General features: G+C 53.1%; 2 protein-coding genes across 6 annotated transcripts in view; one reads left to right on the forward strand and one right to left on the reverse strand.

Annotated features, from left to right (window-relative positions):
* Window positions 1–9,848, forward strand: part of STX18 (syntaxin 18) — a 122,315-nt gene extending 112,467 nt beyond the window's left edge. For 3 of the 4 annotated variants that reach the window (XM_019025372.4, XM_004038377.5, XM_063705194.1), the window contains exons 8-11: window positions 4,070–4,128; window positions 5,711–5,780; window positions 8,344–8,424; window positions 9,180–9,848. In XM_019025372.4, the coding sequence (XP_018880917.1) occupies window positions 4,070–4,128; window positions 5,711–5,780; window positions 8,344–8,424; window positions 9,180–9,275 (306 nt within the window). In that variant the 3' untranslated portion in view covers window positions 9,276–9,848. The remainder of the gene's footprint in view (window positions 1–4,069; window positions 4,129–5,710; window positions 5,781–8,343; window positions 8,425–9,179) is intronic. The other variant, XM_019025375.4, reaches the window with a different exon arrangement.
* Window positions 9,849–10,263: 415 nt separating this feature from the next.
* NSG1 (neuronal vesicle trafficking associated 1) overlaps window positions 10,264–26,980 on the reverse strand; it is a 93,014-nt gene continuing 76,297 nt past the window's right edge. For both annotated transcript variants that reach the window (XM_055385171.2, XM_004038378.5), the window contains 2 exons: window positions 19,596–19,706; window positions 10,264–12,089 (listed from right to left, as the gene is read on the reverse strand). In XM_055385171.2, coding sequence (XP_055241146.1) covers window positions 11,889–12,089; window positions 19,596–19,706 — 312 coding nt within the window. In that variant the 3' untranslated portion in view covers window positions 10,264–11,888. The remainder of the gene's footprint in view (window positions 12,090–19,595; window positions 19,707–26,980) is intronic.

A 26,980-nucleotide genomic window follows, 5' to 3' on the forward strand; every position in this document is an offset into this window, starting at 1 on the left:
AGTGTAACTGACTTCTAAATGGGATAAAGCAGTTGAATAATGATATTGTCTAACGCGCATGTGATACATACCATGTGCCAAGTACTGCTCTGAGCCCTTCAGCATATGTTCATTTATGCAACCCATATGGAGAGAGTATTGCTGGCCCCGTTTTACAGAGAGCTTAAGTCACCAGCCCTAGGTCACATAGGTCCCAAGTCCTAGGCTGTTCAACATGATGCTGTGCTGCCATGGTTGGAGGGTGGGGGAGAGTGCTGGTCTAGCTGAAGGGAAGCATTGTGTTTTGGTAGGAGACCTGAACAGCGTAGAGCAGATGGGCCAATGCAGGGAGCCCAGAGCAGCGGCTGGCAACCACCATGCATGGAGGGCCCAACCTGCCCACCGTACTCACCATCTAGGCCTCTTACCTTCCTTTGCAATTCCATAGGAAAATAAGAATTTCCTTGATTGTGTTCAGGTTTGTCTTCACAAAGCATCTAGATACCCCTGTCTGTCGTGCTGACCTTGGAGACCAGGTCTTTCATTCAGCACCGCACCTTGCAAAGTGTGGCCACAAAGAGACAGATACTAGCTACTGAGGCTCAGCGAGCTCTGGAAGAAAATGCTATGGGTGCATTTCCCAGTGCCTGGGAGAGTAAAATGGCTGAGAGCCACAGCAGGCCTCTAGGACTTTGAGACTAGAAGGTAGAAGGGGTCCCACAGCATCTGACCGCTCATTTTGCATATCCAGAAACTGACACCCAAGAGATTAAATCATGATAGACAGCATTCACCGAGAGCTTACTATATGCCATGCACTTTGGTAGACAACTCACATGTATTCACTCATGTATTCCTTCTAACAACCCCACTACTTAAGTACTGTTACTATCCCCATTTTAGTGACAAAGACAGAGACGCCCAGAGATTGTTACCTCCAAAACAGCTTACTGCTTAGAAGGTGAGGGGCTGGAAGTCCAGCCGTGACTTTGCATCCTCAGGGTCAGGCAGAAAAGGATAAGAATCACCACATCTGTCCCCAAAGAAACTGACAGGCCCACCAGAAGCCAGTGACTGGCCCAGCATTGCCCCAGGGTTCCTATAAGGCCCCCAGAACTGGCTCCCATATCCACCTGCTACATCCACCACTGTGCCTGCCACCTGGCAACAGACGAAGGGAGGCACACAGGTTTGCCATTTAGACAGCCATCTCGAAACCTGGTACAAGTCAGTGTTGTCAGCAGCCTTGCCATGACCTAATTGTCCTGGGCCCTGCCAGCCTCCTTAAGTAATAGTGACCTTGTAGTTGTCTGGGAAATAGGCCTTTTGTTTTTTAAACACAGAGGTGGCTCTCCATTAAAACTCCTGGCCATTGGCAAACCTCTCTCCTCAGCCCTTAGCACCTTTGATCCTTGAGGCACCTGCTTCTCTTCCTCTAGGGACTAGGTATTTTTCAGGTGGGGTGGAAGGAAATTAGAGCCAGCATCTGATCCCACTCCTGAGTGCAGTGGAGGGCGGACATGGAGCTATCAGAAGTAACAATTACGAAGAGGCCTAAGAGGAGGTGCCGCACCTAAGTGCCTTATACCACAGTCCCTCTTGGGGAGGAAACAAGAAAAGCTTTGTTCCCAAGGAACAGTCCAGGAGTGAATCACCCCAAACCACTAGTTAATTTTGTTTAGGAACAGTTTCAAAGCATAAAAGGGACTGTGGATTTAAAAGGTCAGGGCCAGGGCCATATTTTGTCATTAGAAAAATTCAAGAAAATGCCGCCACCCAAGAAAAACTGAGTAGTACCTGAATTAGCCAAAGTGAATTGGCGCCTGCATGTTTTAGTAATTACATGTTTTCCTTAAATACTGTCCTCTTAAGTAACTGTTGAAGTTAACAGAGCGGATACTTTCAAACTCAAAAGTGAAAGTTTTACTCTCTTAAATAGCCTTTGTCTTGCCTAATTAAAGGGGCCATAAACAATTCTGTGTCAGCAGCCAGCACGGCCCCCTGCTGTGGATGAGGTGGTCCTGCAGGGAGCTTTCCTGGCACTTCCGCCCTTCCCAGAGCTTTGCCCCGTCCCTGTTTTCTGGCCCGGTGGGTCTGGAGTGCAGCAGATGCCTCCTTGTGTTTTGAGGAGTAGCCGGGGCCGAGAACTGGTGTTCTGTCATGTGTGAGGCCCTGGGCTGGGCTCAGGGTCCAAAGGAGGACAGCTGCCCTCCACAGAGAGAAGACAAGCCCCCTGAACAAGTGTGAGAAATGTCCTTGAAGAGCCAAGTACAGGGGAACTTGGTAACAAGAGTGAGGAAGTAAGAGAAGGTGATTCAGTCTGCCCTGAGGTATCAGATCGCTAGGAAGATGCTTGGGGTTTTGAGGGACCACGTGGAGTTCTGCAGCCAGGCAGGAAGCTAGCCTGTCAGAGCAGAGCTGAGGTGGGAGATGTCACGTGGCCAGGGCATGGATAACAGTGTGCCCTAGACCTGATCTGTAGGGTCAGCGGGCAAGGCCACCATGAGGCATTCTGGCATGACCAGCACTTGAGATCACTTTGACCAAGGATTGGATAACAGGTTGGAGGCAAGTGAGAAACGGTGAGGGTAGAATGTGGACAGTAGGGGAAGGGCTGAATACAGCAAGTGCATGTGCGGGGGCGAAACTGGTGGACTTAGGAAGGGGTGTGTGTGTGAAGAGCGCCTGCATAGAGCACAGCTGGGGTACTTGGAGGGGAGGGGTCCTGGGTGGGAAGGAGGCTGCTGGGGAGACCCTGCAACTCATTTCCGCCCTAGGACAATGGCAACAAGGTCAGGCTGTTGCATGAAGTGCCAGCATAGCCCGTGGTGGTCAGCTGCCTCCCATAACCATTGTTTCCCTTGTATTTTTGGTTTACTAAGCAAGTGATAAGCCAGATCTTCCATTGATTCGGAGCCTCCAGAGGCTTGCTTGTATGTATCCCTCCCACTCCTGCTTACAGAATGCCTCAGAAAATATTTGTGGATTTGATGGCAGCTTTAATCAATAAGAAAGAAAGAATAACTGGAATGCCTTTGCAAAGTTACGTTCCACCCAGTTCCCGCCCTCAGGAAGCTCAGGGTGACACGGGAAGTTTGGGATGGGCACAGTTTATTACAAGGCAGAAAGGGACGGCCGGGCGCTACTATCCTAAGATATTTTCAGAAAATGGTAGGCCAAGGATAGGAATATGAGAAACAAGTTTGAGCTTAGGGGCCAGGGTAGGTGTCCTGGAGAAGTGGGGCCTGCGGGATGCATCGGGGAGGAAATGCAGGACGCCCCTGACTCCCTGCACATTGCGGGAGTTGAGTGGACACACGAGGACAGGGCTGTGGGGGCCTGTAGTGAGGGCAAGGAGTTGTTCCTGTCCATTCTCTGTGCTGAGTTTCAGGAGCTTCCATCCTTTTCTTTGGCCCATATCAAACTGGCAAGAATGGCTGGGAGAGCAACTGTCTGTGCCAAGCTCACTCAGCTCCAAGAAGCTCCCATGTATCCCTGGTGTCAGGGCACCCGTCCTCACCCAGCCTGAGCACTGGGAAACACGCTCCTCTGGCTCTGGGCCTCTGTCCCTGTTGAGCAGTGGAGTGGCCAGGCTCTGCAGTCAGAGGGGCCCAGAGGCAGCTCGGCCAAGCTGCCCACCTCCCCTTCCTCTCCAGACCCTCCCCACACCAGATCCTTCTCCATATTAAAAAATATATATAGTCCTTCAGTATAGTTCATGAGAGAGAACAACAACAAAAGAATTTTCTTAATAATGGTACCAGAGTCAGGAAGCAGGCTGTGGGATCCCAGGGGAGAGCAGGTAGGTAGATACAGCTACAGCCGTAGCAGTCAGCTTGTACCCCTGGAGTGCAGTGGTTGAGATGGAGAAGTCAACTACCAGGCAGCACAGCTGTTTTTTAAAACTTTCTCCTGAAAGCAGCGACGTTGTTCACACTAATGCTAACGGTCGTCCAGCACCGGCTGCCACGTTGCTGCAGCTGGAAATGGGGGCTTCGGCAGTGATTCCTGGAGCGTAGGTCCGCTTTCTTGCTAGACTCTTGCCTAAGTTCAGTATGATGTCATCCTGAGTGTGTCTGTTTCCTCACAGTTTGAACAGGAAAATCAGCGACTAATTGGTGAAATGAACAGCTTGTTTGATGAAGTGAGGTATGTTTGTAGCTCCTCTGTGAGCTGATAGCCTGCTTTACAACTTTTCCAGGAACTAGGAACTTTATTTACCTTGGTGCCCAGGCATCCCCATGGGGCCCTTGGGCTGGTGCAGCCCCCCTCAGCCATTTTGACTGGGCTGGGGTGGGCATGTGGCCTGAATCCACAACTCCCTCAGCTTGTGGGCCTGTGGGTTACCTCCTGCCTGCTGCCACTGCTGCGGGGGGCCCAGGTGCTTCCCACCCCGAGAGATACAGGAGTGACTACAGATTACCTGCGTGTAATTTCCACCACCATTCGGGCTGTTTCCACGCAGCGACTCTGAAATGAAATGGGGCCCTCATGAAGGGCAGCTAACCAAGGGAAGCCCTCTTTTGCAAATGGCTCCACTGGGGTCTGCCTGCTCCTGTACCCACCAGGGAGTCAGGAATGCAGAAGGCAAGGCCTTGGTCACTCACACATGCACCCATTGGCCTCTAGTTTCTGTGGGAAGGCTTGGAGCATGCTGAAAGTAAGGCCCAGGACTTTGCAGAGCCTGTTGTATTGTGGACATGTCCCCCAAATAAAATCAATCCTGATGCTGCACTCACACAGCCTGAGGACTTTCTCAGTGTAGGTGTCAGCCTCCAAGGGTCTCTTCGCCTTCTGCCCTCAGAGATGGACCTCCTAGTCCTCCTCTGACAGCCTAGCTTTCACTCTCTGCCCCACTACCGCCCCCACCCCGCTACTCCCCCATGCCCAGATACTCACTGGCTTTTCTTCCCACATCTCCTCCCCTGCCCCCTGCCACTGTGATACTGTTGGGATTCATCACTGCTTCCACTTGGCCAGGAGCTCAGCTCCCACCACTTTTTGCCTCCTGTCACTTCCTGTCGCTGCTTTGTGCTGGAACAGCAGTTGACTTCAGCCTGGGCCAGCTTCCGTTTCTAAATAGATGGGCCCCCACCCGCCCCACAGGGTAGCCCATGCTGCCCCTGACACCAGGAAGATGGCTAGCCCAAGTGTTTCAGATCCGACAGAACACTCCGTTGCCAAACCAAGACATGGCATTTTCTAAATGAATCAGAGGAGCTTTTTTCTTGGAACAGGGAGTTGGTTTGAAGGTAAATACACTTTTTTCTTTAACCTGCTGAGCAGTAACAAAGCTGGATCATCAGCATATTCTGACCTTCTGAATCCGCACCATGTGTTACCATGGTGATGAGGCTAGGCAGAGAACTTACTGGAGACTGCTTTCTGTAACTGGGGCATAACCAGGCCCTCCCCATTCCCCGAGCAGTGACACAGAATGCAAAGGGCACTGCACACACCCACCTCTTGGGACTGAGGGTCAGTTGGCATGGTAGAGTGGACTTCCAAAAAGACCAGTGTGCTAGGTAGGCTATGCCAGAAGACAGGGAAGGTGACCCAGTAAGGAGAGTTCGCCTTCCTCTCCCATCTCCTCTTCCCCCAGCCGACACAGTGTGCCCCCTCTGTCTCTCCCACCTTCACGTAGAAGATAGGATTTCTTTAGAAGTGTGTAACAGTCCTGTTAGATTACCAAGTGCTAATAGTTAATATGTAATCTATTCTTTTTATGAAGGCAAATCGAAGGGAGAGTGGTTGAGATTTCCAGACTCCAAGAGATATTCACGGAAAAGGTTTTGCAACAGGTAAAAAAACAAAAACAAAGTAGCTGTACGTTTTCACTTAAAGGGGAATGTACTTGAGAGCGCGAGACATTTTTCCCAAAGGCCGCTGCTCTCCACAGCCAGGAGCAGAGCCATGTGTTGCTAGCAGGTGTGTGTGCGCAGAGCTCCTCAGGGAAAAGCTCTCACTACCCAGAGCTGCCGCTGCACACGTGTGATGGAGGAGGAGCTCCCCACAGGGGACCCACTGACCACCCCATGTGGTGGCGCATGCGGTGGCACGTGGGAGGAGAGTCCAGGCCTGGCAGTCAGGGTTCTGTATGTGCTAGGTAAGCTAGGTAGCCCCCACAAGCTACAGTTTCCCATCTATAGGAGGGAGGGACTCCTGCAGGGTTATTCTCTGTTTGAGAGATAACTGCAGAAGCACCCAGCACGATGCTGACGGGCAGTTGCTTTTCAGTCAGTAGGTTACAGGAGCTCAGACCCAGGCCTCTCACAACGCGCGGTCCATGCCACCTCAGGGATGGTGTCTGCGTGGGAAATAGGATTGTTCTTTTCAAGTGAATTTTCTGAAATTCTTCCAGCCAATAACTGGCAAAACTTTTCAAGACCTGATAAATTTGCCCTTTTATTTTTAGCACCCAAAGACTATGGGAACGTTTGAAAGACAAAATTTTCTCCAGTATTTTAAACTGGACTACTTGACTTAAGATACTTCACTCACAAAATGACTTTCCATAAACCACACAGCCAGAGTGAAATCATTGTAAATGAGGTACATTAAGTCTAACAGTGGTTTGGAAGTTCGGGTTCATAGGAGTTGCCCTTTTTAATAACACTACCCTGCTTCAAACCTCCCAGCGGCTCCAGGGGGCCTGGGAGGGGCGTGCAGAGCATAGGCAGAGCCTTGCCTTGGCTCACCGGGAGTTTTTCTTTTCTTTTGTTTTCTTTTTTTTTTTTTTTGGAGACAGAGTCTCGCTGTGTCACCCAGGCTGGAGTGCAATGTTGCTATCTTGGCTCACTGCAACCTCATCCTCCCGGGTTCAAGCGATTCTCCTGCCTCAGTCAGCCTCCTGAGTAGCTGGGATTACAGGCATGCCAACACACCTGGCTAATTTTGGTATTTTTAGTAAAGACGGGGTTTCACCATCTTGGCCAGGCTGGTCCCGAACTCCTGACTTCAGGTGATCCACCTGCCTCGGCCTCCCAAAGTGCTGGGATTACAGACGAGAGCTACTGCGCCCGGCCCACTGGGAGTTCCTAAGTCCTGAGAAACATTGTGTCTTTCTTGTTTTTTCCATCAGTGTTGCATTGTAGTTCATATTGATTCTCTCATTGGAACCTTGGCAGTGGTCACTTAGCTCACACTTTGAGACTCTCTAAAAAGGGGTGATGATAAGGCAAAGCCATCCCGGTAATATTCATTGCTGGGAATCAGAGGCCACATGCTGCCTTCCTCCGTATAATGTGTCAGTCAGGTTTCTCTAAAAACCCACACTAGCAGTCATTCTGCCCCGACCCTGTTAGGAAGCAGCTTCACCACCACCGAAAGGAGGAGAGAAGCAGGCACTCCTGCTTGTAAGGACGTCTAGCACCGTCTCTGCTCCTGCGGGGCCAGACGCCCCCTGTGTTATCCCATGCTTCTCAAGCTTTTCAAGGCTTTGTTTGGAGTAAACGTTTTCTGTAAGCATCCTGCATCCTATTTTGATTTTTAAATTTTAGCCTGTTTTTTAAGAGATATGATAGTAAAACACAAAGCACTATTTTTGAAGCTAGCATATGTATTTCGAAGCACATACATTTTAAAGCTTACTTCTGTGGACTTCAGAAAGAAATGAGAGACTAGAAGGGAAGCCCCTGGCATATGGTGGCTGCTCCACAAACAATAGCTCTTAGGTTTTTGTCCCTGTCACCGGCGAGTGGCACAGGAGGATGGTAGGTGCGGCGGAAGGAGCACTGCAACAAGATGGGGTCTCAGCCCTGTGCAGTGGCTCATGCCTGTAATCCCAGCACTCTGGGAGGCCGACGCGGGAGCATGGTGTGAGCTCAAGAGTTCGAGACCAGCCTGGGCAACATAGGGAGACCCCCCCCCATCTCTACAAAAAATTTTTAAAATTTAGCCAGGCGTGGTGGCACATGCCCATACTCCCAGCTACTTGGGAGGCTGAAGTGGGAGGATCGTTTAAGCCGTCTCAAAAAAAAAAAAAGTCTCAGTCCTGCCACTTGGTTGCTGTGTGATGTGACTTTGGGCAAGTTAGTAAACTTCTCTGAGCCGTGAGTTTCCGTTTCATAAAATAGAGGTAATACCTACTTCTTGGGGTGCTGTGAGGACTTGTGGCTATGCAAGTAAAGCCGTTAGCCCTTGGTGACGGCTACTGTTCTTGTCATGATATACACTTCAGGGAGGAGGAAATGGCTGTGTATGTCAAGCATCCCTAAACTTCAAAATGTGAAGTCCTAAGTGCTCCAAAATCTGAAACTTTCTGAGTGCTGACAGGACACTCAAAGGAAATGCTCGTTGGAGCATTTTGGATTTCAGGTTTTTGGATAAAGGATACTCAACTTGTATTTATCTTTTCTTCCACAGGAAGCTGAGATTGACAGCATTCACCAGTTAGTTGTGGGGGCAACTGAAAATATCAAGGAAGGCAATGAAGACATAAGAGAGGTAGGCACTGTTTAGGTTCCCCAGGTGCGACGTGGCGCAGCACTGAGTCCCAGCAGCGGGTGTTAGTCTCGCCGGCACAGCTGCCCAGGAGCCTTGCTGGGCAGAGCTCACAGGGCTGATCACAAAATTGTGTGACCGTGAGGCCACGGTCCATTCCAGCGGAGCTGCGTGTGTTCATGAGACCCACCACCTGTCGCCCACCTCCAGCTGCTTTCGAGAGGCAGTGGCTCACCAGCCTCCAAAGGAGCAATCCAGGGTGGGTGGGGGTACTCCTGGCAGGGTGAGGCCAGCTCTTCATGTCCAGGGATGTACATGGGTAGCTCGTTGGCCCCCACCGAGGGGTCAGAGCCTGGCCCTTGCTTACAGAGGACACTACAGCCATCCTGTTCAGGGGACTGTTTCCCAAGCTCAGTCCTCAGGGTTGGGTCACCACGGACATCATGTTACTGGGAAACACAAAGCTTGTGGTCACACTCTGCTCGGGGCCTTTAACCCTGGGACAGAAGGGAGTGATTCCAAGAGTTGTGTTGAGGGAGAATTGTGCAGGACCCAAATGATGGCCAAACAGAGGGAAATATAACCCATTTGTCTTCTGGTGGATCTCAAAAGCCATCTATTCAAGGTAAGCACAGATGGAACGACACCCATAGTTACAGCCAGGATCAGGAGAGCACGTGGGAAGAGGGGGGCATTTCCGGGCCGCTCAAACCAAAATCCTGTGTGATAAAAACACCTGTGCTCCCATCCCTGCCCAGGCCATTAAAAACAACGCTGGCTTCCGCGTGTGGATCCTCTTCTTCCTTGTGATGTGCTCCTTCTCCTTGCTCTTCCTCGACTGGTACGACAGCTAGCCGGGGCCACGGGGGCCCAGCACGAGAGTCCTCATGGGCGCTCACAGACTGCCTGCTTTCATGTACTTCCGGTGCTGGAGCATGGTATGACCAGATTTTATCACAGTGCCATTTGAAGGGAAAGGAGTTCAGACAGACAGACGTATTCCCCAAAAAGGGATACCCCAGGCTGATGGTGTTCAGCCCATTTAGCAGCTGAAAAAGAAAACAGTGCACACCAATGGGAGGCAGCCTGTGTAGCCCTCATCAGGCAAGACAGACTGAATGCAGGAGCGGGTGATTAGCTGCTCCTGAACTTGAGGCTGCCTTGGCAGGGGGGCTGCTCCAGTAGCAGGGGCACAGCAGGCCTCAAGAGCCCCTAATTGTCTCAGGGTTCAAAGGAAGACACTGACCTTTCCCATCCCGGTAGCTTCAGGGAAGATCATAGTTAATAACGTCTCTCAAAAAAGGATTACTTCTTTGTTTCCTTGTGGCTTCTTGTCTGAGTCAACGAATACACAGACTTACTGGATTATAGAAGAGAAAATTCACATCTGCCTTGTTTATCTAATAAATATAATTACAGCCCCTTAATGTGTTGTCAATGAGTCTAAGTTGAGAAATTCAGTGGCAGCCCAGCCACCTCCTATCAATCAATCAGGGAAGAAATGCAGGGGAGACTGGGGCCCTCAGTGAGGGGCTGCCTGGCATTACTCCTCCAAAGACTGCTGCCCCCAGAGCAGGCAGGGGGTGTGGGAGGGCCAGTTTCCCGCCACTGGGTCCAAGGAGCCTTTGTTCAAAGGAAGAAGTGGGCCACGGAAGAACGGGCCTGCTTCTCTCGTGCCTGTGCTTCTGGCCTCCAGGAACTGTAAACAGGAACACCTATGTGTAACTGAAGGCGTGAGACATCTGTACAGAAAGCATCCCAGCGCCCACATGGGCATGAGACAGTCTGCACTGCGCCTGGTGAAATGCGTGTGTGTACAGACAGTCCACTGGGCAGCACAGGTATCCTCATGTTCTTTATTTGCACAGAGTGAAATGTCAGAAGTTACATGTAAATGAATTCACAGTCAATAAAGTCCACGTCTACCTGGAAATACAGGCTCGGCCTCTGCACTGTGCGCACACGGGCTTCACTTGTGTCTATTCAGATGCGCAGGGAAGCTTTGGCACTGATTTATTGCTCTTGAGTCATTTTCCACAGCTGAACACCACCCTTCTCAGCACAGGCCTCTGTGATGCACACCGCTGCGTCAAGGTCATGGTCTGTGTCTCCAGACACCCTTGATGAGAAAATACATTTTCTGTCTTAGAAGCACATTTCAGGAAACAAGAGTGGCGCTGACCACGGTCACCATGCCTGTTCACAACACATCTCACACTATTTGTCGTTTATTTCTGATCTAAAAAACTGAAACTTTTGACATGTACACCAGAAACAACACATTCAATAACATAGAAGAAATGTCTGCGAATGTCTTTTCTATTTGTTTTACACACTTAGTTCATCTAACTGGCAATTTTGTAAACATAAACTTTAATATCAAGATTCAAACTGGAACAATTTTCTTACAAAGATCGTGAGTTGAAATTTGTCATTTTGTTTGCACGGTGCCACACCAGTCCCCCACCCCCACCCCACAGCCTTTCCTGCCTGTTTCCCACATCAAGGGATATCAGTTTCATAGAATAAAAATTAAAGTAGCTCAAGCTTACCAGAAATTACATTTCCACTTTTCCCACCCAGCTCATTTCTTTAAAAACTAATGGGGCTATTGGTGCAAATTTATTCATAATAGAAGTGAACCAGAGGACCAGTGGGGGCTCTTTCCTATCAGCACATCACAGAGCAGACAGACTACCTGCAGGGAGAGTTCTGCACCTCACGGGCGCAGGGCCGTCTCTTCCCAGCCCTCTCCCTCACATGCTCTGCCAGTCTACACACACTGGAGCGAACCCCAGCTGTCTCCACCCAGATAGGTGGTGCCCCTCCCTCCTTACCAAGATGCCAGAGTCAGAGGGGAGGGAGTAGTCAATCCACACCGAGCCTGCCACATTGCAGGGCCATCCCACCCCGACTCAGGAGTCAGCACAGGGAGGGGCGGGTGGGTCTTTTTCCTCATTCTCTATGCCACTTACTTACTACAGTGCACCTTGGCAGCAGTCAGCACTGTTACCCGCTGATGGCCGAGGAAGAAATGCAAAGTAGGCTTGCTCTTAGCACAGCGAGAGATCACTCTAGATATGGCTATGGAGGAAGGTTTGCAGACAGCAGGGTGGGTTCAGAAAATCAATTCCACAAAATGCATTTATCCGAGATCGAAACCCTTGGCATATCCAGTGTAAATTTATTTTTTGACAGCATCCAATAAATCCCAGTAAAGGAGCTAAATGAAGATCTTAACATGAAAAGTGGTGTCAGAGCTCTTTAGGCAATGCTGAAATGCACTTGATTTTATGCCCGTGGGTGGTCGGCAGCAAGTTTTATTTGCAAAGCAGCATTAGCAAACAGAAGCAATTGCACCGTAAATGAGTAACCTCTAAAGTATCAGTAATTATATTTAATGAAATGTCCCTCAAAGTCCCTTTGTTATTTGCAAGTGACACATTGTAAGGAACTTGCCCATCCCGCTAAGCTGACTTCTCAGCCGCTTCAGTCTCCTGCTCGGACAGCTTCTCTTCTGACAGAACTGACATCCAGGGCGATACGGAGCGTGTGATGCTCTGCTTGGCCAGGTTGTAGTGGTTTATGACTGTGTAAAATTTCTCCCGGGCACTGGAGTCTTGCTCCGCGTAGTAGCTCTCCAAGCCTTCTGGGATGCACTGGGTGTTCTGAAAGACAAGAGGCCATTGAGAGCACGTGTCGGTGCAAGAGGGGGTGCCAGTGTGTCTCCAGTTGGCAGCCAACAGTTACTGAGCACCTTCCCTGAGCTTGGAGGAACAGATACAGTGATGAGCAAAAACGGGCATGGATCTTGCCCTCAGAGAGCACAGCACAGGGGAAGCCTGGCCTTGATTATTCTTAATAGACTGGCTGGTGAGTGCCATGGCAGATGGGCACTTGGGCTCCAAGGGTGCCAGTGTAATGGGACAGCAGGCCTTACTTCACTGAAGATCTTGCACTAGTTGTCATTTTTAATCAATTGGAAAACAACAACACTTATGAAATGTCCAAAAGCAACCAATTCAAATGAGGACGGAAGGGAAATGAGAAGAGCTTCCCTTGAGCTAGGTTCTCAGCAGACCTTAGCTACGTGAGATGAGGGAGGGGCAGCACTCAAGGCAAAGGAAACCAGAGCAGAGAGAGGCCTTGGGGCAGGAGTCAGAAGAGGCAGACAGAGCCACTAGGTGGTCATGACTAGGGGCTGGGAAGATGGCGAGGGGGTAGGGAGGGGCCGTGGGTTGGGGGTGTGCAAGACAGCACTTGGGTCTTACAGAGGTTTATCAGGAAGCGGATTCTGGCAGCAAATCCACACCCCCATTCCCTGCAGGCCAGGCCCTGTGGTTCAGGCAGGGCCGGGGGCGTTTTCCCTGTTTTGGCAGCTGTGGCTGCAGCCTGTCCTTGAGGTGAGTGGCTCACCTCCACGGGCTTAAGGCAGGTGTACAGGGATCAGCTCCTGATGCCACCCAACCCCCATGGGGAATCCATTCTCTTTGTTACCAGCTCATTGAACCCTGAAGTCTGAAGATGAGAATACTTTATACCTGCAAGGCCCTTGTGAACAAAGAGCTATTTTCAGAAGAGAAATGACAAATGGAATGTGCTTCTCACCAACACTGCCCCGCATCCAGTGTTCAGGGGCTGCCACTGGCAGGAGGGTGGTGCTACAGGAGAAGGGAAGCTTTGGAGCCAGGCCCACCGTACCAGCTCAGTTCCCATGAGGAGTGTTTTCTCTCTGAATCTCAGGTCCCTCACCTATAAAATGCGGCTAATGAGTCACACCACCGTGTTGCTGAGGACTCAAGTCAATGCACAGTGGCTCAAGTAAAGAAGCCAGGATGTGCCCCAGGTCACAGGGTGCACAGAAAAGATAAAGCCAAAAGACATCACTGAAGTACAGCCCTTTTATCAACAGCGTCTTGATCTCAGCCCCACCAGGACGTCGGGAAGCACCTGACACGCTACAGAACAAACAGCCCATTCAGACCGGCAGCGCGTGCATCAGGAAGGAGGCTCTGCAGGCCAGACAAACTCCCCTCCAGCCTCACCGCCACGGCCCTTCACGCTGTCCTCTCCATCTGCTGCTCGTCATCCCTCAGGGAAACGGACCACGGGTTCCCCTCTTCCCTCCCACCTTGGCACCCAGCAGAGTCCTGCAAGACCTGATGCGGCCAACACCTGTGGAGTGGCGGCCCCGCTCAGGGCTGGCATACGAGATGGCTCAGAAACGGCCTTGCCCTACAGGTGCCCTGCCCGGGGAGAAGGACAGATGGAGACCCCAGATGCCTCCCACACAACGTGGCTGCCCAAAGGCAAGGCTGGGGAGGCACCTTGGTGCCCATGGTGGCGAGCACCCCAGGGGGTGAAGGGCTTCCCAGCGGAAGCAGAATGCAGAGGCCTTGCCGTGAGCCCACATGGGCCAGGGAAGGCTTTCTGAGAGGCCCCTGCCGCCCCCCATACCCATCTCATACAGAGCCACCCTCACCTGTGGGGTGTGTGCCTCGAGGGGAGCATGACTCAGCTGGGCCTGCACGTGGAGGAGCTTGGGGAGGTTCCCCAACTTCTCTGGGCTTCATTCCCTCACCTGTGAAGTGAAGCTGATGACGGACCTGTCTTGTGGGGCACGGGAGGACTGAGGTAGCTAAGTAAGTGTGTTCCCAGCACCCAGCACTCAGTCAGCACTGGAAAAGAGTAGCCACTAAGGTCCGGGTGCGATGGCTCATGCCTATAATCCTAGCACTTTGGGAGGCTGAGGTTGGATCACTTGAGCAAACCCAAGAGTTCGAGACTAGCCTGGGCAACATAGCAAGAACGTGTAACCTGTCTACATGAAAAAAAAGAATGGCCAATATAAAGGCAAAAGCCAGCATAAAAATGTAGGATTTGGGGCACTTTCCCCATTATGTTTAAAACTTTTTTATAAAACGTAATTTCATGGTTTTTTTTTTTTTTTAAAGGCAGAGGTAGAAACCTAGTGTCCTCTCGGGCCACGTCTGCCTTTTTGACCCTCCTCACGACATGCCTCAGCTTGGGGCCACTGGGAGTGGCTGTCCAGAAAGAGCCTGTCCCCTCCCCACTGCCTGGGGCTCTGAGGTCCCTGCCCTCAAGGTGTCGAGTCCAGTGTGCACACAGTAGGAGGTACTTAGTACATGCTGACTGTACCAAGTGAACTGAAGGGCGTGACCTTGGGCTCCACGAAGAGCCTCTGTACACCCTCTAACCACTGATAAAATGGGGATATAACAGCATCCACCTGGGCTTCTGGGTGCATTCCGTGAGCAACAGGTGTAAAAGCCCCACACAAGCTGCCTAGCGTCGGTGTGTGACAAACACACGCACAAATATGGAGGAAAGAGGTCAAGGGGACTTCATGAGCTCACGCCTCTCCTTTCTCCAGCTTCGGCCAAGGGCAGCTGGATACAGACCAGCAGCTTCCTGGCCCTCCTAGATGCCTTCTCTGGAAAGGACACCCCCTCATTAGATGCTAGTGGAAAATGCCAAAGTCCCACAGGACATCACTCCAGAACAACTTATCAAGGGACTCTCTCAATTCCCAAGGCTGGCTGTGGATGGGAATCACCTGGAGCGCCTTTTAAACAAAAGGTGCCAGGCCCCTTCCATTGTTGCCGCCAGTCTCATCTGCAGCCAGACACAGGACTGGGGCTTCATCTCCTGGGTCATCTCCCACCCAGGCCAGGTACCCAGCGGGACTTGGGCTTGCAGGATAGGGAAGGTAGTTTTAGCCACCCCCTCCTCCCTGTGGGGAACCTGCTCCAGGCCCAGAGAGGATGAGCCAGGAAGGAAGCTCATCAGGGCAGCTGGTGAAGCCACTGGCCTCAGTTATTTGTAAGTAGCCAGTTTCGGTGGGGACTTCCGGCCCCCAGGAAGCTGTCCTCTGCTGTCCTCTCTCCTGCTCAGGGCCAGCTCCTGGGCCTGCCCGTGCTCCCTCTCCATGACATCGGCCTCCCTCAGTAACTAGCTCTGCACCAGGCCCTCTCCTTTTACCTCTCTGCCTCCCAGATTAAATCAGTTCTCCAGTCTGCAGTCTCCCCTCCATCCCCAGCGCCCCAGTCTTCTCTTCCCTCCGCCACTGCAGCAGTTTCCTTGGTCATCTCACTGCCCTGTCTCTCCCTTCCAATCTCCAGCCTCCCCAGGTGACCCAAGAGGTTACCCTATCACTTCCCCCTCCTCCAGGGGCCTGTGCCTGGCACTCAGGATGCACCCGCTCTGGCCGTAAGCTGGTTCATCCTCTGCTGCCTCCCTGTGCCTGTGGCTGGCCCCCCACCAGCACGCCCCCACCGCCCGCTGCTCCCTCTGTGCTCCTCTAACATCACAGACCCCCTCCCACTGGGTCAGGGCCAGCACTGCCCTCGTTCCCTGAAGCCCGCACCCTCTGCTTCTGTTTGTTGTAAAGCCCTGGTGTCCTCTCAGCCTCCAAAACAGACTCAAACTCTCCCAGCCCCAGCCTAGGGTATGGACGGGGCTTGCTGAATAAAACATGAGTGAAAGGGTGGGGGCTTTCCTTGGGTGGGCACACTCCCCCAAGACCCGCAAGCTCCCTGGCTCACCTCCTGGAGACCCGCTCCTCCAATGTGGACCGTCCTTCTAGAAACTACCGCCCACATGCCCATGCCCAACCCCTGGGCCCTCTTTCCTGTCTGTCTATAGCCTTCGCATTCAGTGGACGACTGACTTCCTCACCATTCATTTGAGAATGTAAGAGCCTCGTGAAGGCAGGGGGCTGTACCTGACTGGCTCTCGGCTGTGTTCCAGCGCCTAGAACAATAGCAAGACCTGCTGGCACGGGGTGGGTGCCATGTACATGCCTGCCCAAGAGAGGAAGAGCTGAATGTCGGGAGCCTGAAGGACAGCATGACGTGCAAGGAGAAAAAGGGACCTGGGCTGGACAACGTGAATTCCAGCCTTTCCTGCTAATCACATAAGGGCTCTCTGCGTCCTCATATCAGCAAAAAACAAAACCTAAACGAAACCCAAACCCAAGCTACCCAGTGACAGCTGCCAAGCCAGGCTTCCCTGTGCACGTGCTCAGTGCTAGAAACAGTTGGCTTCTCCTGCTTTATTTTAATCTCAGCAGTGCCAAGCCCTGGAAATGAGCATCTCACACTGACTCTGGGAAGTTCAGAGCCAGCTACCAAGTGTATGGATAATGGGAGCCCACAGCTACCGAGTGTATGGATTCTGTGAGCAACAGGTGTAAAAGCCCCACACAAGCTGCCTAGCAGTGTGTGACAAACACACGCACAAATATGGAGGAAAGAGGTCAAGGGGACTTCATGAGCTCACGCCTCTCCTTTCTCCAGCTTCGGCCAAGGGCAGCTGGATACAGACCAGCAGCTCCCTGGCCCTCCTAGATGCCTTCTCCGGAAAGGACACCCCCTCATTAGATGCTAGTGGAAAATGCCAAAGTCCCACAGGACATCACTCCAGAACAACTTATCAAGGGACTCTCAATTCCCAAGGCTGGCTGTGGATGGGAATCACCTGGAGCGCCTTTTAAACAAAAGGTGCCAGGCCCCTTCCATTGTGGCCGCCAGTCTCATCTGCAGCTGGACACAGGACTGGGGCTTCATCTCCTGGGTCATCTCCCACCCAGGCCAGGTATCCAGTGGTACTTGGGCTTGCAGGATAGGGAAGGCAGTTTTAGCCACCCCCTCCTCCCTGTGGGGAACCAGCAAGTGCGTTTTACAGCCACGCACGGCATAACAGCATTTGGGTCAACAATGGACCACATGCCATGGTGGCCCCATAAGACTGTCACGGAGCTGAAACCTCCTGTCGCCTGGTGACCTCGCAGCCACTGTATAGACGGAATACAACACACTCCTCACTTAGCGGAGGTGCTGGTGTACACACACCCCCTGCACTGTCAGCTGTATAAACGTCTTGCACATACAATTACACACAGAACATAATACTTGACAGTGACAATAAACGCGTATGTTACTTGTTTATGTTACCATACTATTTAATCAGTATTTTAGAGTGTATGCCTAGTTATTAAAAAAAAATGTTAACTCTAAAAGAGCTTCAGGGAGCTCCTCCAAGAGAGATTCTGGAAGAAGGCAATGTTTTGTTTTGTTTTGTTCTGTTTTTAGACGGAGTCTCCCTCTGTTGCCCAGGCTGGAGTGCAGTGGCGCGATCTCAGTTCACTGCAACCTCCGCCTCCTGGGTTCAAGCGATTCTCCTGCCTCAGCCTCCTGAGTAGCTGGGATTACAGGCACCCGCCACCATGCCTGGCTAATTTTTTTATTTTTAGTAGAGATGGGGTTTCACCATGTTGGCCAGACTGGTCTTGAACTCCTGACCTCAGGTGATCCACCCACCTAGGCCTCCCAAAGTGCTGGGATTATAGGCGTGAGCCACCGCACCTGGCCTGGCATTGTTATCCTAGGAGATGACAGCCCTGTGCCTGTCAGTGCTCCTGAAGACCTTCCAGTGGGACAGGGTGTGGAGGCAGAAGGCGGTGATACTGTGGATCCTGACCCTGTGCAGGCCTAGCTAATGTGTGTGTCTGTGTCCTTAGCTTTAACAAAAATGTGTTGGAAGTAAAAAAAGAATTAAAAAATTTTTTAATAGAAAAAGCACATGTAGAAAAATAATATACAGTTGTGCGACATGTTTGAGCTTTAAGCTAAGTGTTATTACAAAAGAGTCAAAAACTTACATTTTAAAAGTTTATTGGCCGAGTGTGGTGGCTCACGCCTGTAATCCCAGCACTTTGGGAGGCCGAGGTGGGTGGATCACCTGAGGTCAGGAGTTCGAGACCGGCCTGGCCAACGTGGTGAAACCCCGTCTCTACTAAAAATACAAAAATTAGCCGGGTGGTGGCGCACACCTATAATCCCAGCTACTCAGGAGACTGAGGCAGGAGAATCGCTTGAACCCGGGAGGCAGATGTTGCAGTGAGTCAAGACCACGCCATTGCGCTCCAGCCTGGGCAACAGAGCGAGACTCCGTCACACACACACAAAAAGTTTATGAAGTAAAAAGGTTACAGTGAGCTCAGGTTAATTTATTACTGAAGAAAGAGTATGTTATGAATCAAGTGTAGCCCACATGTCCAGCGCTCACTCGTCTACAGGAGTGCACAGTCATGCCTGGGCCTTCGCATTCACTCACCACCCACTCCCTCACTCACCCACCCAGACCAGCTTCCAGTCCTGCAAGCTGCATTCATGATGGAACTGCCCTATTCAGGTGTACCATGCGTTATCTTTTATACCGTGTTTTTACTGGACCTCTTCTATGTTTAGATACACAAATACTTACCATCGTGTGACAACTGCCTACATCGTTCAGTACAGCAACATGCTGTCCAGGTTTGTGGCCTAGGAGCAGTCGGCCATACCCTCCAGCCCAGGTGTGTAGCAGGCTGGGCCGCGTGGGTGTACAGGACACTCTGTGAGGCTGGCACAATGATGGAATCGCCTAACGCGTTTCTCAGGACGTATTCCCGTCACTAAGTGATGCGTGGCCAGGCCTCCCCTGGCTCCGTCTTCTCTTTCCACCCTTATCTCCCCTCCCTTTAATCCCGCTGCCTTGCATGTCACTTGTGGGCTTTTGGGAATGAGCATTATATATGCAAAGCGAGCATTTCCATGCCTGTAGAGAGCCCAGCACCAGTGTGGCTCCTGCGGTGGGACAGGCAGGAGAGAGACACGGGTCAGGAGGGTGGGTGTGCCCCCAGCCCTGCTCCCCTTTCCCTGCGTGGCCTTGGGCAAGGCCTTCCTCTCTGTGGGACTTGGCTTCCCCCAGTACATCCTCTCCTCTTTCATGTGGTGGACATGGTCCCCTCTCCCTCCCTCCCTCCCCCAGAGCAATCCGCTGGGATCCGGTAGGTATCATCCTGGGCATTTCCCACGGCAGCCCCTGGCTGGGCCCACTTTCGAGGAGGGCCCTTCCCCGGACTGCTGAGGTCAAGCTCCCAGGGGCCAAGTCCGGGAGTTTCCTTCCTGTGGGTCTCATGTGCCCCCTGCCTACCTGCCCTGCTCTCCAGGTGGGCCTTCCGCAGGGACACTCCTGACACTGGCCCCCTGCTGCTCTAAGGCCTGTCCCTGGGCCAGCTGGGGGAGACGGCAGGAGCAGCCTTGAGTTCAAGGGAGAGAACATGGGGTGCAAAGGCGTCCCAGGGCCTCTGGGGGAAAACGGAGTTTTACCTTGAGGACGAACCCATCGGGGCAGGCACGGTCATACTTGTACACCTTGTAGACGACCAGGAAGACGACGCAGGTGAGGAAGGCCAGGGCGAAAAGGACCAGCACGGAGACCTGTGGGCAGAGGCGGGACCGTCAGGGGTGGCCGGAAGGCAGCAGAACAGACACACACACACCCGCACACGAAGGCCCCCCCACACACAGCATGTGCAGAGACTATCTCTGGAAGAACCTGGGAAGGGCAGCTGGGCACGAGAGGTTAGGAGCATCACTGTTCACTGGGCAATTTTTTGGTAACATTTTAATTTTTCACCATATTCATAAGTGACCTTCATTTTAAATTAGTTATTTTTATACCCAAGGTCCTGCATAGAGAGCTCAGGGTACAGATATGAAGAAGCCCCACTGTTGCCCAGGCAGCTCTCGGGCCACTAAGACACATGTCTGAGAAGCGGGGTTCGGCTGCCCACTGCCCCATCACGGCTGTCGTGCGTCAGCTACCAGCCAAGCATCCGCTCAGCAAATGTGTCCTGAGCCCTGGGCTCAGTGCTAGGACGCAGTGTCGCATGGACACCAGCCTGCTTTTGCGTGGGACCAGGAAAGACAGAACCTCTGCAGCCCCATTGGCCTTCGCCCTCGGCGGTTTCCCATGTGGTTAATTAAGTGTCCTCAGGGACAGGGATTCGGTTTTCTTCACCATGGTATGCTGAGCACTAGACAGCCCCAGCACACAGTAGGTGTTCAGCTGGTGTTTACAGATGAACTCACGACAGCTGCAAGACAGCTGGCTTGGAGGGGGACAGCCTGCCCCGGCTGGAGGGCATGGGGCATGGGTCACTAGATGACACTGGACCTGGACCTTGAAGGCACTCACCCGGCTGCCAGGGAGCCTGGAAGGGACGAGAGTATATCTCAAAGCCAAAACGGGCTGGGCGTGGTGACTCACACCTGTAATCCCAGCACTTTGGGATGCCAAGGTGGGTGGATCACCTGAGGTCAGGAATTCGACACCAGCTTGGCCAACAAGGCGAAACCCCATCTCTACTAAAAATAAAAATTAGCTGGGCATGTTGGTGCGCACCTGTAATCCCAGCTACTCAGGAAGCTGAGGCAGCAGAATCGCTTGAACCCGGGAGGCAGAGGCTGCAGTGAGCTGAGATCGTCCCACTGAACTCCAGCCTGGGTGACAGAGCGAGACTCCACCTCAAAATAAATCAATCAATAAAAAGCTAAAACAGCGTGCAGATGGCCCTCCGCCTGCCCAGAGAGGCAGAGAGAGCGATGGGGCTCCCTGGCCGGGTGGGAGGATGCCAGGTGCCAGCACGTGGCAGGGCCTCCGTAATCGTATGAACATGCACAGAGCTGCTCGCTCCCCACTGCCCCTCCCAGCAGCCTGGGGGCTGCAAGGGGCTGGGACTCTCCCCTGGCCACATACAGACCCTACAGCCAACAAGGTTAAAGAACTGGGGAGCTCTGCTGCTTCCTAAGGCTGCAGTCCCGAAGCTCAGCTGGGTAGACCCTCCAGCAGAGTGCCCTCCTGAGCCCTGCCCGCTTCAGGAACTCTAGGCTTGGAGTCCCTTGACACCATGCAGTCCCCAGTTCCCATCTGTGATAGGAAACCAAGGGCATCCCAGGCACTGGTCCTGGGGAAGCAGGAGATGTGCGTGAGAAAGTGTCCTATCAGCCGCGCAGCATGGTCACCTGGAAGACGGGCGGCCACCCTGCCGTGAATGCTGAGGCTAACCCTCCTTCTCTTTGGCAGCCCCTATGCACCCCCTGCAAGCCGCTCAGGCCCCAGCACCAGGGCCCAGGGTGCAGGTTCTGCCTGCAGCTCTGCACCTTTGCAGCTTACCAGCCTCACCACCTTGGAAGCCCCTTAACCTCTCTGAGGCACAGACTCCTTCCCTATGACATGGGATGACACCTCCACCACCTCCCCGTCTCTGCAAGGCTGCAGATGCCTGGAGAGCCACACTAGTCACTGCAGCTCATCCCCTGCCTCCACTTCCTGGGGGTCTTCATCTCCAGGCCTCACAATTGTCCCCGAGCCTGCATCCTGACTGCAGGGAGCCCTGGCCACAGAACCAGCTGAATGGGGTGGCTCAGAGCTGAGGGACGTGGCCTCTCTGCAGTCAGATTCCTGTCCATTGTGCTGCCAGATTCATCAGTCCCAGGCGCTCTCAGCACAGTGCCTGGAGCAGGACAAGGGCAGCACCAAGACCCTGAGACCCCAGCCCAGGCTGCTCTCGCGCTCCGCCTGGCTACCTGCTACATCCCACCGCCCGCCCTCCCATCTCCCCAGCTCACACCCAATACAACTCCAATGAGACCTGTCCCCTCTGTGTCCCTTCACCTAGGGAGGGACCCCTCAGGCCCCTGGCAGGCAGATTCACATCCCCTCTGAGGAGGCCCATCCTCCTGGTCCCCAAGTCCTGCCAGTTCCTCAGTCACGTCTCCCGCCTCCACTCCCCCAACCCCGACTGTAGGTTGCCTTCTCAGGGCCATCACCCTCTCTAAGGGCCAGAGAAACTCCAGTCCACTGGGATGGCCTACAGTGCATATGGAGCCTGTGCCTGACAAGGGACACAGACAGGATGGAGCCAGGCTGCTCCTTAGGGCTGCAGTGCCCACAGGGAAAGGCGCCGTTTAGTCCAGATCACAGCTGCAGTGCACAGGCCAGCGCACAGCACCTGGGCCAGGGCAGCAGAGCGCAGAGCTGTGATGAAGCAGGCAGAGCTGGCCGGAGAAAGAAGGCGCAGCCGTCCGAGGCACATGGCAGCCAGAGGCAGTGGCAGGAGCCCAGCCAGGGAGGGCCGCCTGGGGATGATAGCCGCAAGCCCTGATGGTGCCTGGGGTTGGGACAGGCTCTGGACAGGGGCCAGAGCACAGACCCTGCGGCTCTAGCTCGCTGGCCGGGAGTCTAGCACCTGGCTCCAGCCTGTGAATAGCAGTGAAAGGAACGCCTTCCAGGGACAGTCACGGGACACTGAGAACAGCACCTGGGCGGGGGGGGGGGGGGGGGGGGAGCATGACGGAGCTGTCTGCTGTCGCTGCTGTTATCCTCACTCTCATCTCCTCACTGGCCCCGGGGTGGCACCTGGCAGACAGCAGAGCGGGCTCTCAACCCTCTAACCAGCTGCCCTGTCGCATGTTCACCCGGGGCCACCCTGCCCGGGCTCCAGCTACCTGCCTTTCTCCAAGTCTACACTGCAGGGCTGCCTCACTCAGGGTGGTCCAGAAGGACTTGGTTCCATTTAACTGGCCTCCTTCGTAACCCTTTGTACTTTATTCTGTGCATCTGAAAACACTATTCTGAGAAGAGACCCAAGCCACCACAGGTGAAGATGTCCTGTTAGAAGAGGGTTTCAGGGGCAGACGTGGTGGCTCATGCCTGTAATCCCAACACTTTGGGAGGCAGAGGCGGGTGGATCATGAGGTCAGGAGTTCGAGACCAGCCTGGCCAACATAGTGAAACCCCGTCTCTACTAAAAATATAAAAAATTAGCCGGGCGTGGTGGTGAGTGCCTGTAATCCCAGCTACTCAGGAGGCTGAGGCAGGAGAATCGCTTGAACCCGGGAGGTGGAGGTTGCAGTGAGCCAAGATCGCACCACTGCACTCCAGCCTGGGCAACAGAGTGAGACTCCGTCTCAAAAAAAGAAGAGGGTTTCAAGTCCTTGAAGAGATGGGGTATCATTAAACCTGTTTCTCCAGTTGGGAAGCCACATCAGTTTGGCTCCTGGCACCCCATCTGTCTAGATTTAAAAAGAACCCCCATTCTCTCCTGTGGGGCTGTGGGGGAACCACCTCCTTGGGGGTGTCCTCCGAAACCTGGCCAAGCCTTTCCTCCAGGATCCCAGGCCCGATGGCTGAGGAGCCAGCTGAACTGTGCAACGAGAACGCGAGAGTCCCTGGAACAGTCAAGGGGAGAAGGGCAAAGAAATACATCCAGGGAGAGTCAGCGGGCGGCCCGTGGTGTGGCAAAGAGCTCCCCGACAGGCTGAGCTCTCTCTTCCCCCTGCCCTGTGCAGACTCTGGAGCTGGGGTCTCCTCAGCCACTGCAGGGCACAGCATGGGGTCCATGGCCTAAGGAGAGAGAGGGCCACGGGCCTCTCCAGAAGCTGGCTCGGAATTGAATCCTGTAAGCTGCTGCCTGTGTGATCTTGAACAGGTCACCTGGCCTCTCTGGGCCCCACATCTCATCGCCAAAGTGGGGGAACCATGCCTCACACCCTGACGCATCTCAGGAGAAGGACAAGAGACCACGAGTTGAGAGCACGCTGGGCACCTCAAAAAGAGATGCTGAAGTCCAGCCCCCAGGATCTGTGAAGGGGACCTGATTTGAAAATGGGATCTTTGCAAATGAGGCCATCAGGGTGGGCCCTAATCCAACCAAACTGGTGTGTCCTTATAAAGAGGGGAAATTTGGATGTAGACAGACACGCATATAGGGAGAGGGCCGCGTGAGGACGGAAGATTACAGCACTGTGTCTACACAGCAAAGCCAAGGATGGTGGCAACCTCCAGGAACTAGGAGGGGCAAGGACAGAGTCTCCCCTGCGGGTTTCCAAGGGAGCACAGTTCTGCCGAAGCCTTGATTTCAGACTTCTGGCCTCCAGTAGTGGGGGAGTAAATTTCTGTTGCTCTGAGTCCCCCCAGTTTGTGGTACTTTGTTACCGGGCCCCTAACAGCAGAGTGACTTCACAGGGGTCAGGACTGGCTCCCCTCCCCCGCACTTGTTCTCTCTGCCATTACCCCGTTCCTTCCGCGCCATGCCAGGCTGCCCTGCCCTCTCTCCTCCTTGCCCTTCAAAGCCCTGGCCAGGCCCCCTGCCCCAGGAAGGCTCTGGAGCATCCCAGCCTCTATCGGGACACCAATCGTGAATGCAGGCACCAAGGAGCCCAGCATCTCTTTTTTCCTAATTAAAGTGAAATAAAAGTGTGTCACAGTTTGGAGACTTTCCTAAGTCCCTGCCCCCTCTCCATGAGATACTTAGAATTCTGGAACAATGGATGATGTTACTGAGCCAGACATCGGCGTTTCCTCCAGGACCTTGCAGTATCTTTTAAGCTTTCTCTACAACAACATGCCATGATCGTAAGCATCTTGGAGAACCACGACCACCAGCAACTCCATCTTTCAACCAATTTGAAAATACTTGAAAAGACGGACGAACTAGCCATTCATTGCCAGGGACTAAGAGTGAGATAAGCCCGGGTTCCTGGCCTGCTCGGCCACATGCAGTGACCCTGCAAAGGGCATCCGCCCCAACGCCTGGTTTCCGGTGAAAGGGGGATGCCGGCCCAGCACCTGCGTCTATGATGGGGTGTGCAGGAGACCCCATGGCTGACAAACAGTGGGCACGGTGAGCCGGGTGAGCCATTGTTACCCTATGGGAGCCCCACTCCCACACAATGTTGCAGTCTCCATGCTGGGCAGAAGCTGGAGACCGTCCAATTCAATGCCTTTCTTTACACATAACAAAGGCCTTGTCATTGAAAAGGCAGCACCTCCAAGTCGGCCAACAGGACCCAGGTGATCCTAAGAGGCCGGTGTTGGCTACGCAAAAAGAGAGGTGGCGGCCATTCGCAGTGACTCCAGCCTGGGTACAAAATGGACTCAACTGTGGCTGCCAATGAGAATCATGGGAGGCTCTAATGTCCCCAACATCTGGACTCCACTCCAAGTAGTGATAGCGGCATAGCAAGTTTAAAACTCTCCAGATGCCTCCCGCATGTAGCCTAAGCTGGAAGCAAGGGGATAAACAAAGGATTCCACATCTGGGCAGAATTCCTGGGGGCTCTCGAGCTACACCCCCAACCAGACTTTATACTCTCACAACAAAACACTATCATTAGGAGGAGCTCTGGAGACGTCCACCGCCTTCTGCACTCTGGTCAGCATTTAAAGTCTGCGTACTCCTTACACAACACCTGCAAGGCAGTATTACTGACTGTGTTTTACAAATGGGGAAACTGAGGCTCAGATGTACATGACTGGGCCCAGGCAAACTGGCTGTCGTTGGCTGAATAACGGCCCTAAAGACACCCAGGTCCTACTCCCGGAAATGTATATGGTAAGGGACTTTGCTGATTCAATCAAGTCAAGGACCTTGAGAAGAGGAGATTATCCTGGATGATTAGGTGGGCTCTAAAGGTAATCACAGGTGTCCTCCTAGCAGGGGAGCAGAGGGAGGTGCCCCTGCTGAGGAGATGGCGATTTGAAGACAGAGAAAAGAGCAGAGAGAAGCTTGAAGACATTGCGCTACAGGATATGAAGGCGGAGGACGGGACCATGAGCCCCATGCGATTCCAGAAGACAGAAGCGGCAGGGAAACAGTGTCTGCCTAAGAGCCTCCAGACAGAGCAGGGCCCGGCACACCCCTTGATTTTGGTGCAATGAAACTGACTTAGGACTTCTGACTTTCAGGCCTGGGGAGAATGCCCGTGCGCCGTCTTCAGCCATGGCATGGGTGGTAATTTGTTACACTCACCTCTCCTTTCAGTTCATCTTCCCACAGATGGAGCCCCTGAGGGCAGGGCTGTGATTCACACATCTGGCACAGAGAAGATGCCTCCTGCATGTTCAGTGAGTGAGTGAGTGAGTGAGTGAGTGAGTGAGTGAGTGAGTGAATACAGCCAGCAGATACTCCATCTCCTAATGAACACACACTGAGCAACTCTTGGGCACCTGGAGCCGACCCAGAATAACATCTACACATCGAACAGAACGTGGATTTAGTTTGCAGGAGGTGCTGGCTGTCTTGGTTTTATTAAGCAAATGATCTCGCCTGGGAAGGAAGCAGATCCAGGGCAGCTCTTCCATCCACGCCCCATGGGTTGATAGACAGTGTCTGATTCCCATGCCTGGCTTCTCCAGGTGGGCCAGGCAGTCTCTAGGTTGGGAGAAGCGCATTTCCTTAGAAGCCCGGCCTTTCTTCCAGGGCGCATGTCTCCGCCAGGCACAGGAAGCGCGGGGCCCACACCCGGGCCCACCGTGCCTGCAGGAACCCATGAACATGTTCAAGTTTTTGTTTCAAAATCAAAGGAGAAAGGCCGGGCACCATGGCTCATGCCTGTCATTCCAGCCCTTTGGGAGGCTGACGCAGGCAGATCACCCGAGGTCAGGAGTTCGAGACCAGCCTGGCCAACATGGTGAAACCCCATCTCTACTAAAATTACAAAAATTAACCAGGCGTGGTGGTGTGTGTCTATAATCCCAGCTACTCGGAGGTCTGAGGCAGAAGAATCGTTCGAACCCGGGAGATAGAAGTTATAGTGAGCCAAGATCATGGACTGCACTCCAACCTGAGCTACAGAGCAAAACCCCATCTCGAAAAAAAAAAAAAATCAAAGGAAAAAATAAGAAACCAGGCTGGGTGCTGTGGCTC

Source organism: Gorilla gorilla, chromosome 3 (assembly GCF_029281585.2).
Source record: "Gorilla gorilla gorilla isolate KB3781 chromosome 3, NHGRI_mGorGor1-v2.1_pri, whole genome shotgun sequence".
Classification (NCBI taxonomy): domain Eukaryota; kingdom Metazoa; phylum Chordata; class Mammalia; order Primates; family Hominidae; genus Gorilla; species Gorilla gorilla.